The 12,687-nt window shown below is 42.6% G+C and overlaps 1 protein-coding gene across 1 annotated transcript; it reads right to left on the minus strand.

Annotated features, from left to right (window-relative positions):
• Positions 1-512: 512 nt before the first annotated feature.
• wdr32 (WD repeat domain 32) lies at positions 513-11,080 on the minus strand. The gene is made up of 7 exons (XM_024272102.2): positions 10,435-11,080; positions 7,775-7,888; positions 7,511-7,708; positions 7,197-7,399; positions 5,683-5,760; positions 5,455-5,600; positions 513-1,790 (listed from the first exon to the last, which is right to left on the minus strand). Exons 1-7 carry the CDS (start codon positions 10,878-10,880, stop codon positions 1,419-1,421), a joined length of 1,557 nt encoding a protein of 518 aa, XP_024127870.1. The 5' UTR covers positions 10,881-11,080; the 3' UTR covers positions 513-1,418.
• Between the last annotated feature and the right edge of the window lie 1,607 nt (positions 11,081-12,687).

Raw genomic sequence — 12,687 nt, forward strand, 5'->3', positions numbered from 1 at the left:
AAACGTCCTCCAGGAGAAGCAGAACAATTGTTGGAGCTTCTCTGAGAATCCATGTAACACTGTATGATATTAACAATCTAATGAATTCACCAATACATTTTACAGTATGTGAACAGTATTAGATTAATATGAACATCTTCAAAATATACATATTGAAACCATGTAAACCTAAAATTGAATTGAATCAAATTGAGTGGACCGAAAACAATTGGAATCGAATCGATTTTGGACATTATTGGTGATACCCAGCCCTAATATATTACCTTTTGCACACTAAAGAATGAATTATTTATTAAATTTGTCGTTTTTGTGATCTCCTTTGCTACTCTGAGGAATGCTCAGAGTATTAAAATACTGCTTTTGAGGTGTATTTGTGAGGAATTAATATTATAATACACCTAAAAGCTAAAAAAAAGTTGATTTAGGATGGCATAGGCCCTTCAGAGTTTCGTGGACTCCAGGTTTCTGTTTGTCTTGAGGAGCTGCTGTGGCAGCAAACACCAGCCTGTCAGTCAAAAAGAAGCTGAGCATTTATTCCTGTGATGGGGAGGAGACCCCCTGCTGGGGGGGCCTCAACAGTGCACACACCAGAACACACAGCGTCGCTCATTACACCCACAAAGAACATGTTTAAAACCAGCACCACATAAAATAAAAGCATGATGAGGAACATCACAGACCCCCCCCTCCCTAAACTGTGAGAAAAAAAACAGCAGCAGCTTCCTTTAATGAGTCCGTTCTTTTAAAAGATGCAGAAAGCTGCAGCTGTGATGATCAACCAAAAACAGGACCGACCAGCTCCAGGAGCATCATGGGAGCTACAAGAGTCTCAGGCTTAGAGTGAAGTTGGCTTTGAACCTGTTGCTTACATCAGTGCAGGAGCACAGCCCCACTCTAAAAACATGCTTCCCAAAGTTTCTCCAAAGCAGAAGTTCAGAGGAGTGTGAGCAGGTTTGGCAGCAGACAACCACAGCAGTCTGTGCTCCAGAGGAGGCATGAGCGTGACGCCTCCTGCAGGAGGCGCTAGCACATTAGAGTAGAGACAGTCCTGTGTCTCTGAACTCTGCTGCCTTAAAAATGACATAATGTTCAGGAACAGTCCTTGAAGACCACACAGGTGGGGACAGTGGCAGCAGTGGAGGCGACTGCTGTCCTGGAGTGTCTTTAGGACCAAACTGCTGGGACGGTGGGCGGAGCTGCAGTCCGGTCTGAGTAGCACCTGTGGAGAAGAGACGGAGAGGACTGAAGAGCCCATCAGGACCTCAGCCTCACAGAAAAACAAAGACGCTTGCATCCCTTTCTTAGAGTTTGTGGCTCCACGAACAGCGGATGATGAAGGCTGCAGACATAACGGATGGAGTCTGGAGGTTCAGAAAACGTCGGACGGCTCGACTGAAAGAACGAAAGCCCTCCGCTTCCTAAAACTTGGGCTGGTAAAGGGCCACGCGTCCGCTCAGGCAGCCTGAGGCCAGCTGGCAGTGTGTCGGGGAGAACTTGGTGGTGAGCACCACGTCGCTGTGCGAGTAGATGGAGCGGACCTCCCTGAGGCAGCTGGTCTGCACGGGCAGGCAGTCGGCCAGCTCGCTGCAGCGCTCGTCGAAGGCCAGCAGCCGCACGCCGTAGCCGTACGGCGAGCAGATGAGCCGCCCGTCCGGACTGAAGCACAGCTCCTTGATGTAGCCCCTCCCCACGTTGGCCTCCTCGATGTAGTGGGTGAGGCGGAGGGAGCAGCGGGGGGAAACCAGCGGCCGGGTGGGGGCACCCTCCTGGAACTCGTACACGCAGGTCCACTGTAGAGAAAAACAGGAGCGCCACCCCGTCAGCCTCATACCATCACTCTCCCACCACCATGCAGCTCAGCTCTGTGTCTGCTGCCTTTGAGGGCTTTTGTTTTTTAAGGAAACCACAACACCTTTAAAAACTGAAGTCAGGTCAGTTCAGCAAAAGACCACTAGAAGAATAACCATACATCAGAAATATTTTAGCTTCAGCAGAAACACTTTGAGGTTCATTCATTTAACATCAGAATTCTAGATTCTGGTTTGTTTTACAGGCAACATTAACCCTCTACAGCAGCCGTCCCGGGCCGGTCCATGGTGTTGGTACCAGAGAAAAATCATGACCTTCAGTTTATTTACAATCTGATTCCAAAGGAAAGTTTTACTTTGAAAATCTACTGGATTCTCTCCACATCTTCTGACTCATTCTTGATGCATGTCAAGTCGTCCGGTCATTCAAAGTCCATCTGCTGCTTTCTTAAAGAACTAGCAAAGTTAACAAAAACAAACATATTTAGAAAACCTTTTTTTTGGCAGAAAAGATCCAGTGAAGAAACAAAAAAAAAAAGCATTTGACTTCAAAATAAAAGAAACCTGTTTATCTTCATTCTCTATAAAATATCTACAACTGCTCTAAGCTTCATTTGTATTTGCATTAGGGCTGTCAGATTTGTCGCGTTAAAAACGCATTAATCTGACGTGTGCTTGACGCCGACAATTTTTTTGACGCATTAATCACGGACTTTCCATAGACTGTATATAATGGGGGGACCTCATAGCTCCATAGGTCCATTATTTTTACAGTCAATGGGATTTTCTCATACGTGCCTTTCCATACCGCACGCGCAGGCGTCCCTCATCGTCCTCTCACCGGCTGCTCTCACGGGATCACGGGCGGGTCTCCAACCACCGAGCTGCGAGCTAGAACCGGCCCGGCGCTAGGACCTGGAGAGCTCCTGCACCCTAACCCGGCTCCGGTTTGCGTCCAGTACCACGTCTGGTGGTACCGGCTCGCGTCCGGCGCCGCGTACCGAGAGCTGCGGACCCCCGACGTTCTGAACAGCAAGCGCACCGGGGGACGTTTTAAATGTTCTGGAGGTTTAAGCGAGATCCAGCCCCAGCATAGCGGTCTGTCTGCCGGCATATTCATGGCGTGAGCTCTGCTGAGCTGCAGCCAGAGAACACGGCGGCAGTAACAGACTTTCAAACTATCCACAGAGTATCCCGCTTTTCTCAGTCTTTAATGTTTTAAAAAACAAAAGTTTATTGGAAATGATAAATCTCTATTTCATTTATTACTGTAGTTCAGCAGAGGAGGAAAAGATTTGGTCCTGACAAAAAAAAGAACATGAAAATGGAAATTTTATTTTTGATGTTTTTTTATTTTATTTTACTGAACGTTGATTGAAGTTTTGAATTTAAAATGCCCTTCACTTGGACTTGGGCTTTTGTTAGGCATTTTATGTTACAGCCTTTTATTGTTAAAAAAGTTTATCTCAATACAATGTTACAAAATAAAGTATTTCTGATGAAAACTATTATTATTGTCATTCTTGTTTTCATAATTAATGTAGAACTACTAAATTCCACGAAGCACACATTTTTTCCCCAAAAAAAGGTCACATATTAATATGCGATTAATCGCGTGTTAACTATGGACAATGCGATTAATCGCGATTAAAAAATTTAATCGCCTGACAGCTCTATTTTGCATATAATATAGATTTTTCTTTCATCCATGATTGTTAAAGTGAAAGATAAAAATTCAGACGCCAGCTTCAGCTTTGTATAGGTACGGCAGATAAATAAAAACAAAAATGGTCTCTAAAACTGGTATTTTCTAAAAATAACAAAGGCCAGGAATTTATTAAAAAAAATAACTGCACTGCCGAGGCAAAGCGAATGTCTGCTGCTCTGTGTGGTGTGTTTAATTTGCGTATATAAATATTAATGAGTTAATCATAATTTTTAAATCACATGCGTTAATGCGTCATTGTGCGCGGGCCTAAAAATAACAACCCACCTTTTGAATAACTTTATTTGTAACATCCTCGTAACAAAAAAATCACGAATTAATCGCAAATCTGGAAAAAATTAACTGTGATTAATCGTATTTATTTATATTTAGTTGCTGTATTTGCAAGAATGCTTATTTGGTATCATTTTAATCAGTACAACTTCTCCTAGGTGACACTACCTTTATTTTGTCATTTTTCCTTTTCCTTTTTTGTTATATTCACACAATAGACATAAAAACGTGCAAAAACAGAAAATTCTGCCTGAAAAAAATTGTATTTATTTTGCTGTAGAAACCCCAAAAATGTTTAACAAACTTTTTTTTACAACATAGAATGATTTTTTTAAGGTGTAATTTTATAAAAACAAGAATAAAATTTGTCGGAAAACTAATCAACATATTTTTGAATGAAAATACATAAAAACCCAGGCTAAAGTCACACCAGGCAGCCCAAAAAGTGAGAATTTCTCTCCTAAGAACTCTGTGGCCTACAATTTCCTATAATTCTATTTCCCTTTTCTCCAGCTTTTCCTTCATAAACTTGCTTTATTATACTTGTGAAAAATAGTAAAACATTTTTAGGGGAGAAGTTTGATCCAGCTGGATTTCAGGTTAGTTGCTCACAGGTGGGGGGGTGTCTGTCTTCTCTGAACTGCTCGCTTTCCGCGGCATCGGGGGTAGGACTTTCCCCGGAGTTTCCTTATTTTTTAGACAACGCTGGTGCTTGTTATTGTGGAAAATCCATGTAGGTCCCCATCCCAAATAAAATATTGGTCAGTTTCGTCCTTGGATTTCTCATGGCAGACAGCTGCATTTTGCTCCGCCCTTCATAGCAGGTGCTCTGCTGCTACATTACAGCCACCAGACAGACGTTAATTCGCCGCCTTATTTATTAAAATAGAAGATCGGTTTTGTCCAAAAACTACAAATAAATGCCATATTAGCTCTTTAATTTAATAAAATCTTAATCACTGGATGTAAAAAAAGTTTAAGTTTGTTTTAGACTGAGTTTTATTACGCTGATCTCACAGCAGAACGCCTGAGCGCGAAGAATAAATACTAACAAATTAATTATGTTTTATTAATCGCGCGCGTTAACGCGTCAACATTCGTAGCCCTAAAATTTCCCAAATGTTTTTGTTCCCTTCACTAACTTGGAGATTTCAGTCTAGCAGTCTCTGCTTTAAGAAAATAGCAGATGGATTTTGGGCGGGTGACCGACCCAATCGACGTGCGTCAATAATGAGTTGGATGTGGTGGACATAATCCAGTAGTTTTTCAAAATAAAATGTCCTTCAGATTCAGATGAGAAATAAAACAAAGCAAATGTAGGTTGTTTTTTCTTTCCTTCCGCCAATGTAACAGTTACTCGCATAGAAAAAGGCTACTCTACCCCATTCTCCCATTGAAGGGAATCCTGGATTTGGTGACATCACTTCCTGTAAGGAGCTTTCAGAGGGTTTGTCTATATAGAAGAAATAATCCAAAATAGTTTCTCATATCATCTTCTGAAGAGTTTGAGTAGTTCTCGCAGAAGCTCTGACAAGCTGTAGGTTCTGCTCAGTCTGCTTCTTTGCTCACAGGCTGTTCTGCTCTCAGGAATAAAAGAGGTGACGGTGTAAAGAGGTCACCAAAGACCCCACGGACAGACGTGCTCACCTCCTGGTCGTCCATGTTGCTGGAGCAGCGGATGAGTGTGGCCCAGCCTTTAGGGTGCAGCTGCAGGGATGTGATGCAGTTCCCTCTGTCCCTCTCTCCAGGGATTTCTGGAGTCAAAACCTCCAGGCTGTTCCGAGGAGAAAGGCCTGTGAGGAGGAAGAGCAGAGCAGGTAAACATCTCCCCTCAAGTGCCATGGGTCACTGCATTTCAGGAGGACGCTGAGCGACCTTCTCTGTGAGGGTGAATCTTGCTGGAGTCGTTTCCCTGGCGTGGAGCAGCTGATCTGGACGCTGATGTGCCTCCATCTGTAAAACCACAAACAGCTTTAGAGGAGGTCATCAATCAGCAGAGGACATATGAAAAGCCTTCATTTCATGAGAAAAGATTTTCAGCTGGAATGAAAAAAAACGATTGAGGAGAAAAAACAAGAACGGGTTTGGATGTTTGCATGAAGCAGCTGCAGAGAGTGTTGGTGATGCTGGTGGGGGCGGGGCTAAAACCACTGTTGTTCTCCCTGGAGCTTTAAGTCCAACTTTGATCACGTTTTGGTCTCATCTAAAAAAGATAGATATTTTTTGCCACCATCAAGTGTGTTGTCCACAGTGATGGATATCTTTGTGTTATAGCAAAATAAACCTACCGTACCTCAATTCTATTGGTATTTTCCATGATCGATTATCTATTTATGTCATTTGGAAACCATTTTTTAAATTTTATAAGTCGATCGACTCGATTGACAACCTTACTCAGATGGATTAATCTGATTGGGTTTTAGGAATAGAAACTGATGCATCAATTAGGCATTACACTCCAACATAGACGCTTCCATCTTACAGTCACTTGTAGTTTGAAGCTGCGTTCACACCAAACGTGAATTGTGCGTCAGGGGCGTCCAGCTCCACTGTTAAGTCAATGTACAGATGCGATGAGAGGTCCAGCAGCACGTTCTGGCATCGCAGCGTAAGATTTTTAGAGTTCAAATAGAAGACTCTTTGTGTCAACCAATCAGAAACCCAGCTTTGGCCTGTGACTACTTCAATCAGTGGGTGGAGTCCAAAACCAACATGGAGGAGAAACCTGATCATTTTCTTCTTCAACTTTATAATATTTTTATTGTTTGAAGCAAGAGAACAAATGAATGAATCTTTGAATGATCTCATGAACCCAAACATGAAGACGTTATTACTGATTTTTTAGTATAGCTCTTCAAAATAAATAAATCTGATCTCTAAACATCATCTCAGTCTTCTGTGTACTGTAAACCAGAGGTATCAAACCTTTTTCAGGCCAGACCGGATTATCCCTGGAACATCATCTCCAGATGATTTTCACCCCAGCAAAAGTATTTACATGATGTTCAATATGTTGCATTTTTCTGAGTGTCACAGGGTAAAGTCTCACATGTCCCAGGAATGGGTGGACCAAAAGAAGTTTCCAGAATCATTATTTTTTTTTTTAGAAAGTTTTTCTTCTCAATTTCCTAATTTTCAAGCACGTTTTTTTAGATCTTCTTATGTGTTTTATTTTCCATTTTGTTACATAAATCACAGTTAAAAATAAAAGAAAACTGCTCTAATTTATCATGTGTTTTCTCCGAGGCGTTCAGGGTCAGCGTGGTCATTGGTCAAAACAGACTTTTCTGCAGAAACATCTACATTGATGCGACACTTCTGTGATTTTCTCCTTATGATCCCACATATTGACCTAAAACTGTGTTTTGAGCTAATCAGAGCATACCAACCTGAGCTGAGCGGGGTCCGTCGTGCTCGCAGCATGCGGTAGCTGCCCACCTCTAGGGACTGCGTGAGGTCCAGATCGTGCAGGATCAGCAGGTACCCTGAGGACGTGGAGATGAGCATCTTGGAGCAGTCCGGCGTCAGGCGCATCCTCATCAAGTAGCGAGTGTGGAAGAACTTTTTATGGGGGCAGCCGTCCTCTGTGAACCTGCAGAGGACGGAGAAACTGGTCTGACTACATCCTCGAGTCAAACGATCTTTTAAGGATTGAACTCCAGCCGCTGAAACGTCTGCATGAAGACCTCCTCACGAGACCTACCTGTTGGTGTCCCACGTGATGACGTTCCCGTCGAAGCCGGAGGTGACGAGCAGGCGGGTGTTGGTGTCGTACTCGATGTTCTTCACCCAGCTGGCGTGTCCGTGCAGCGAGCACACCTTGGAGTTCAGCTTTCGCAGATCCCACAGCGCGATGGTGGTGTCGTCAGAGCAGGTGGCAAACAAACGATTGTCCAGAAACCTGCAGAAAGAGCACGTTAGCCGACCTTTCTGCAGCTACAGCAGAACCCCCAAAAATCACAAGAACCTGATGTTGTTGACGCAGTCCTCGTGGGCCTCCGCCAGCGTTTTGATGTGCCGCGATGAGATGGGGTCGAAAAGCAGCACCTCCGTCTGCTCGCAGGCCACCGTGAGGACAGACCTGGGGTGCAAAAGCAGACGCAGGGCATCAACGGGGAGGGGGCAAAGGAAACGCTCTCCTTCTAACCAGAACTTCCACTCTTATACAGATGATGGTTTTCTTCCAACAGATCAGACCAACCAGTTCTCAGAACTGCAAACTTGTGACCCCTCAACTTTCTGTGTCTGCAACTCTGCGACCCCAAGGAGCTCCAAAAGATTTGGATACAACAAACATCTAATTCTTCAGAGAAGAAACCTGGGAGTAACATCTGACCAGGATCGGCCTCCACATCGCAGATTTCTCCAACCAGGAGCAGCTAGAGAACAACCTGACAGACAGAATGACTGAGCTTTCTGGGACCAGCGGGTACTTCCTGTTTGGAACACCAGAGGGAGGAGTCACTTTGTCCAGTTCTCATTCACTGTTAAGGAGATAAACTATCCTGTTTTCAGTCTGATCTGAAACTCTGCTCAGCTGTCATTTTAAGGGCCCATATCATGCTTTCTTAAACTTTTTAGAGGAAACTGTATTTATATACATTAGGGCTGCCACGTTTAGTCGACTAATCGAGTATTAAAGTACGTGACGACTAATTTAATAGTCGATTAGTCGTTACTTTATATAATATGGAGCCAAAGTGTAGTAAAAAGAAAGGTGTGATGGCATTCTGTTAGCTTTTTTTGACTATTTTGGCTTTTATTAATGTTTGTTAGGTTATTTTGGAGTTTAGCTAATTTACAGCTTCATGCTAGATATTTAGGCCAATTAAAGATTTTTTTCTTCAGTTTTTTTAGGCTAATTTGCTATTTAACTAACATTTTAGCTAGCTATCAGCTTCAGCATTTTCAGCAATCCATTTCAGCACCTTTAGCAATCAGCACTAGCATCTTCAGTGGCCAAATTCAGTTTTAGGTAGTTTAAAGCTAATGATGTTAAGATGTGTACTTTACATCCAGTTTGCACATGACCCGATTAGTCGATTATTCTGAAAAAAATAATCTGTGATTAGTCAACTATTAGCATTATAATTTGTGGCAGCACTAATATATGTGATCATATATCTCTGGTACACTAAAAAACTCATTTTTTTCACCAGCTCCTTTTTCTATCCAGAAATAAGAGGTTTCAATCTCATTACATCAACCTAGAGTCGTCCTCTGCAGAGAGCTGTTGTAATTTCCGTAGATTAGGACCAAAAAGAACCACTTCTTCGCAGAGTCGACGCTAAATTTGAAGCATTTTACCAATCCCTGCTATCTTCATGAAGTAAGAGGGTGCGACTCTTCCTGGAAGGAGCAATTCCTCCACATTCATTTGTATGAGAGTGAGGACCCAGTCATTCTCAGGGATTGGGAGGGGATAATGTCAGAGATGAATGAATCAAAATTCCACTTTGGGGTTGTTTTTTGTGATGAATTAACATTATAATACACTTGAAAGTTCAAAAAAAGTTGAGTTTTGCATGATATGTTCCCCTTAAAAAAAGTCACACTGATGAAAAGAAACAAGGAAAACTAAAATAGATCAAGGTAAACTTCTCTGCAGCTGTGGTGACCCAGAAACAAGAAGAACCAACATCCAGGTCAGTCCTGAAGGCCACCAAAGCAGACAGTTTGGGGTCAGACAGGTGTAAATAAAAAACGAGGAATGCAACCCTAACTGTAGAGTTTAAGGGGGGTGATGATGTCATGCCTATTAGCAGATACTTTGATTTAAAAAAAAAAATGGGGGGGATTTTTTGAATTAAGACTGGAGAGACTTGCTGCTGCATTGAAAAGACCCACTGCAATAAAAATGAGATTACTGGTGTTTTTAACACGGTCTTGGGTCATTTTTCTCACGATAAAAATATCAGCTAATCTAGTGACCATCCATGTAAGACAGTTTTTCGCAAAGACTTCTGGGAAATTTCCAGTGCACTCGATTTTGGAATTAGTAGATTTTGGGGGGATGCACTATATAGTGATTAGGGGGGAATTCAGACACAACCTTATACAGTCAATGTTGCATGTTAATGTTAGCTTGGGTTTCTGAGGAACTGGCAAGAAAGTGTAAACAGAGAGCTCTCAGTAACAACAAAGAGCAGTGGGCGGAGTTGCTCAGTAGCAACAGCCCCGCCCACCATTCCAGAGGTGGATTTCTAATGAACTAGGCCGCTCTGCAGAAACTATGTCCTAGAAAACGACAAAGGTTTCATATTATTTTGTCACTTTAACAATAGATAAAAAGATGATCAGAGTGGGACTTCAACAATAAAGAAAACAACGGGCGTCACGTGCAAGGACACCCCCGCTCTCTCCAGGTATACAGTACGAGAGCAGTGTCCGCGTGCCCAGACAGCGACGTCCACTCACGCAAACAAAGATGACCCAGACTGCTCAGCCTGACCTGCTTCGGTTGCAGGATTTACCTCCTGATCAGCTGACCTCTGGCTGTGCTCGTCTGCGTGTCAAGTCAACTTAGTTCACTTGACCAGTTAGTATTCGAGCTCAGACATGTTCCTGCACTTTACTCAAACAAAACATGAGGCACGTGAACTCACCACCCCCTAGTTCTAGTCTTACCCGTCCGGGGAGTACTCGAGGTTAAACACGGCTCCGTGGGTCTGGGTGCTCAGGTTCACCGACTCAACTGCAGGATTCATGGAGCAGTACAGGCTGGTCATTGTCCTGAAATTGTCCCTGGCGGGGTCCACAAACAGCCCCCGCCTCACAATCCTCCTCTGCAGCCAGGAAAACAGGCTGCCGCCGTCCGAACCCGAGCTCGGGCCGCTCGCTGTCCGCGACGGGGCCGAAGGCGTGCCGCGTGCCTCCCGCTCCCCGAGCCCCGGAGACCCGGCTGCACCTCCCGGGCGCTCCTCGCTGTTGCGCCTCGCGGGGGGACGAACTCCGCTGGCAACGTCGCGTTCCTCGTGCGGGGCGTCGGCGTGCAGCTCTTCGTCTTTGTTGGAGCTGTTCCCGGGCCTGTCCTGCGGCGCGCCGGCGTCCTCTCCGCCGGGCTCCGAGCTCATTGTGGCGGCCGCTGCTGCGCTGAGTCAACGGCGAAAAACGAACCGAGCCTAGTCACCCACCGAACATGGATCCGCCTCCGCGCCCTCAGGCTGCTCAGACAGACGGTTTCATCTGGGTCGGAACCGATGTCTGAAGGTCCGGTTTCACAGACTCCCGCTGCGCCGGGCAAGAGCATAGGGATTGTGACCGGAAGACAAAGACCAGCCCTTCAAAATAAAGGCCGAGCGCTAGCGTAAAACATCAGGAGGATTAAGAAAATAATTTTAAGTCTGACAGTTTTTAAAACATGCATTACAAAGTTACTGTTCAGAGTTCACAATCTCAAGATATTAAAGATGTTGTTGTTGTTACTAATCTGAGTAAATCTGTCAAGATAAGAAAAACGTACTTGTAATTTCGAACACTATTATAGATCTTTAAAAAATAGAAGTAATATTTTATCTTATTTTACATGTGCATTAACATGAAGACAATTTAAATTAAAAATAGCTTGTCTTATTGGAACAACTTCACTTTGTTTTTCAGACAAAAGAAAATAAATAAATAACATCGATTTCCGCTTCCGCGTTGGTTGTTTACGTAAACCTTTATTTAAAAAAATGAGTGAACAACACATTTTTTACATTTATGCTAACTGACGTATAAAGTAGCGTTCAGATTGATGTTTTTTTCATTAAAAATACTAATATATGGAAGACAAAAATATGCATTCAAACAGTTTTTTTCGTACATTTTAACAGATTTCAGGCCTTTTGTGGCATTTTTGAACTCATTGGTTTTATTTTTATACCTTTTAATGAACAAAAAAGGCATTTCTTGCTATGATTAATATATTTCCATTCACGGACACACAATTTAGCACAAATTAATTTGATTTAGGAAATGTTTGGAGGAGGAATTCCAGGATTTCCAGTGAAGCGGCTTTCTGCTGCCACCTGCTGTACAAATACTGGTATTGCATTAAGCTGCTTAGATCAGTTTATTTATGTCAGTCACACAGTTTTACATCAAAAAGCCACAAAGTCGTGGCGGTTTATAGTTCCATTTATTATTTCCTAATTTTTTTTTATCATTAAGAAATCATATTTTATTCAAACTCCCAGATGGAGAATAGAACTATGGCAGAAATTTCAGAACATTTTCAAAAGATCTGGAGTCTAAAATGAAAACGTTTTTATAAATCGCCTTCGAATAATAATAATAAAAAAAAGTACAAAGGCCTGTTTTTTTTGTTTGTTTGTTTGTTTTTTGCAACATCCTGGATGAATCATAGTCGGACAACATAGCAAATTTTTGCACTGTTTTATTTGCATAGTTTTAGTTATTATAAATTGTAGAGGCAGGTTAAAGTGGGCATTTAGGATCACAGTAATTGAACTAAGGAGAAAATCAACACCAAAATCAGCCAACCATCATCTTAAAAATAATTCAGGGATTAAAGATCTGACGTCTGAGCAGAAGCCTATAGAAACTAGTCCATGGGTTCATCTTTAGTCAACCTGGACTATTGTAACATCAAAGAAATCAACCAGGAACCTGAAAGTTATTCAGAGCTCTGCTGCTCAGGTTCTCACAAGTACCTAAAAAATAAACCACATTGGTCGAGTTCTGAGGTCTTTCTTCTGTTTTTAGTCTACCAGAGGGTAGATTTTGAAGACCCACTCTGATGAAAATTGTGTCCTAACATGTTCTATTAGCATTTTCTTCATGATGGAGGACATATATAGATAAAATTAAGCTTAAAGATATACTTTTGAATATTTCTACATTCAACTTGCTGTGAATCAGGAGCAGACGGGAAAAATG

This window comes from Oryzias melastigma, linkage group LG22, assembly GCF_002922805.2.
Source record: "Oryzias melastigma strain HK-1 linkage group LG22, ASM292280v2, whole genome shotgun sequence".
Taxonomy (NCBI): Eukaryota; Metazoa; Chordata; class Actinopteri; order Beloniformes; family Adrianichthyidae; genus Oryzias; species Oryzias melastigma.

Bases quoted from the DNA above. Each gene is read 5' to 3' on its own strand.
- wdr32 (XM_024272102.2), bottom strand. From the start codon at position 10,880: ATGAGCTCGGAGCCCGGCGGAGAGGACGCCGGCGCGCCGCAGGACAGG. The intron at 5,601-5,682 runs GTCGCTCAGCGT...TCCTCCTCACAG, and splicing joins GATTCACCCTCACAGAGAAG to GCCTTTCTCCTCGGAACAGC. The intron at 1,791-5,454 runs GTGAGCACGTCT...TTTTCTCTACAG, and splicing joins GCAACATGGACGACCAGGAG to TGGACCTGCGTGTACGAGTT.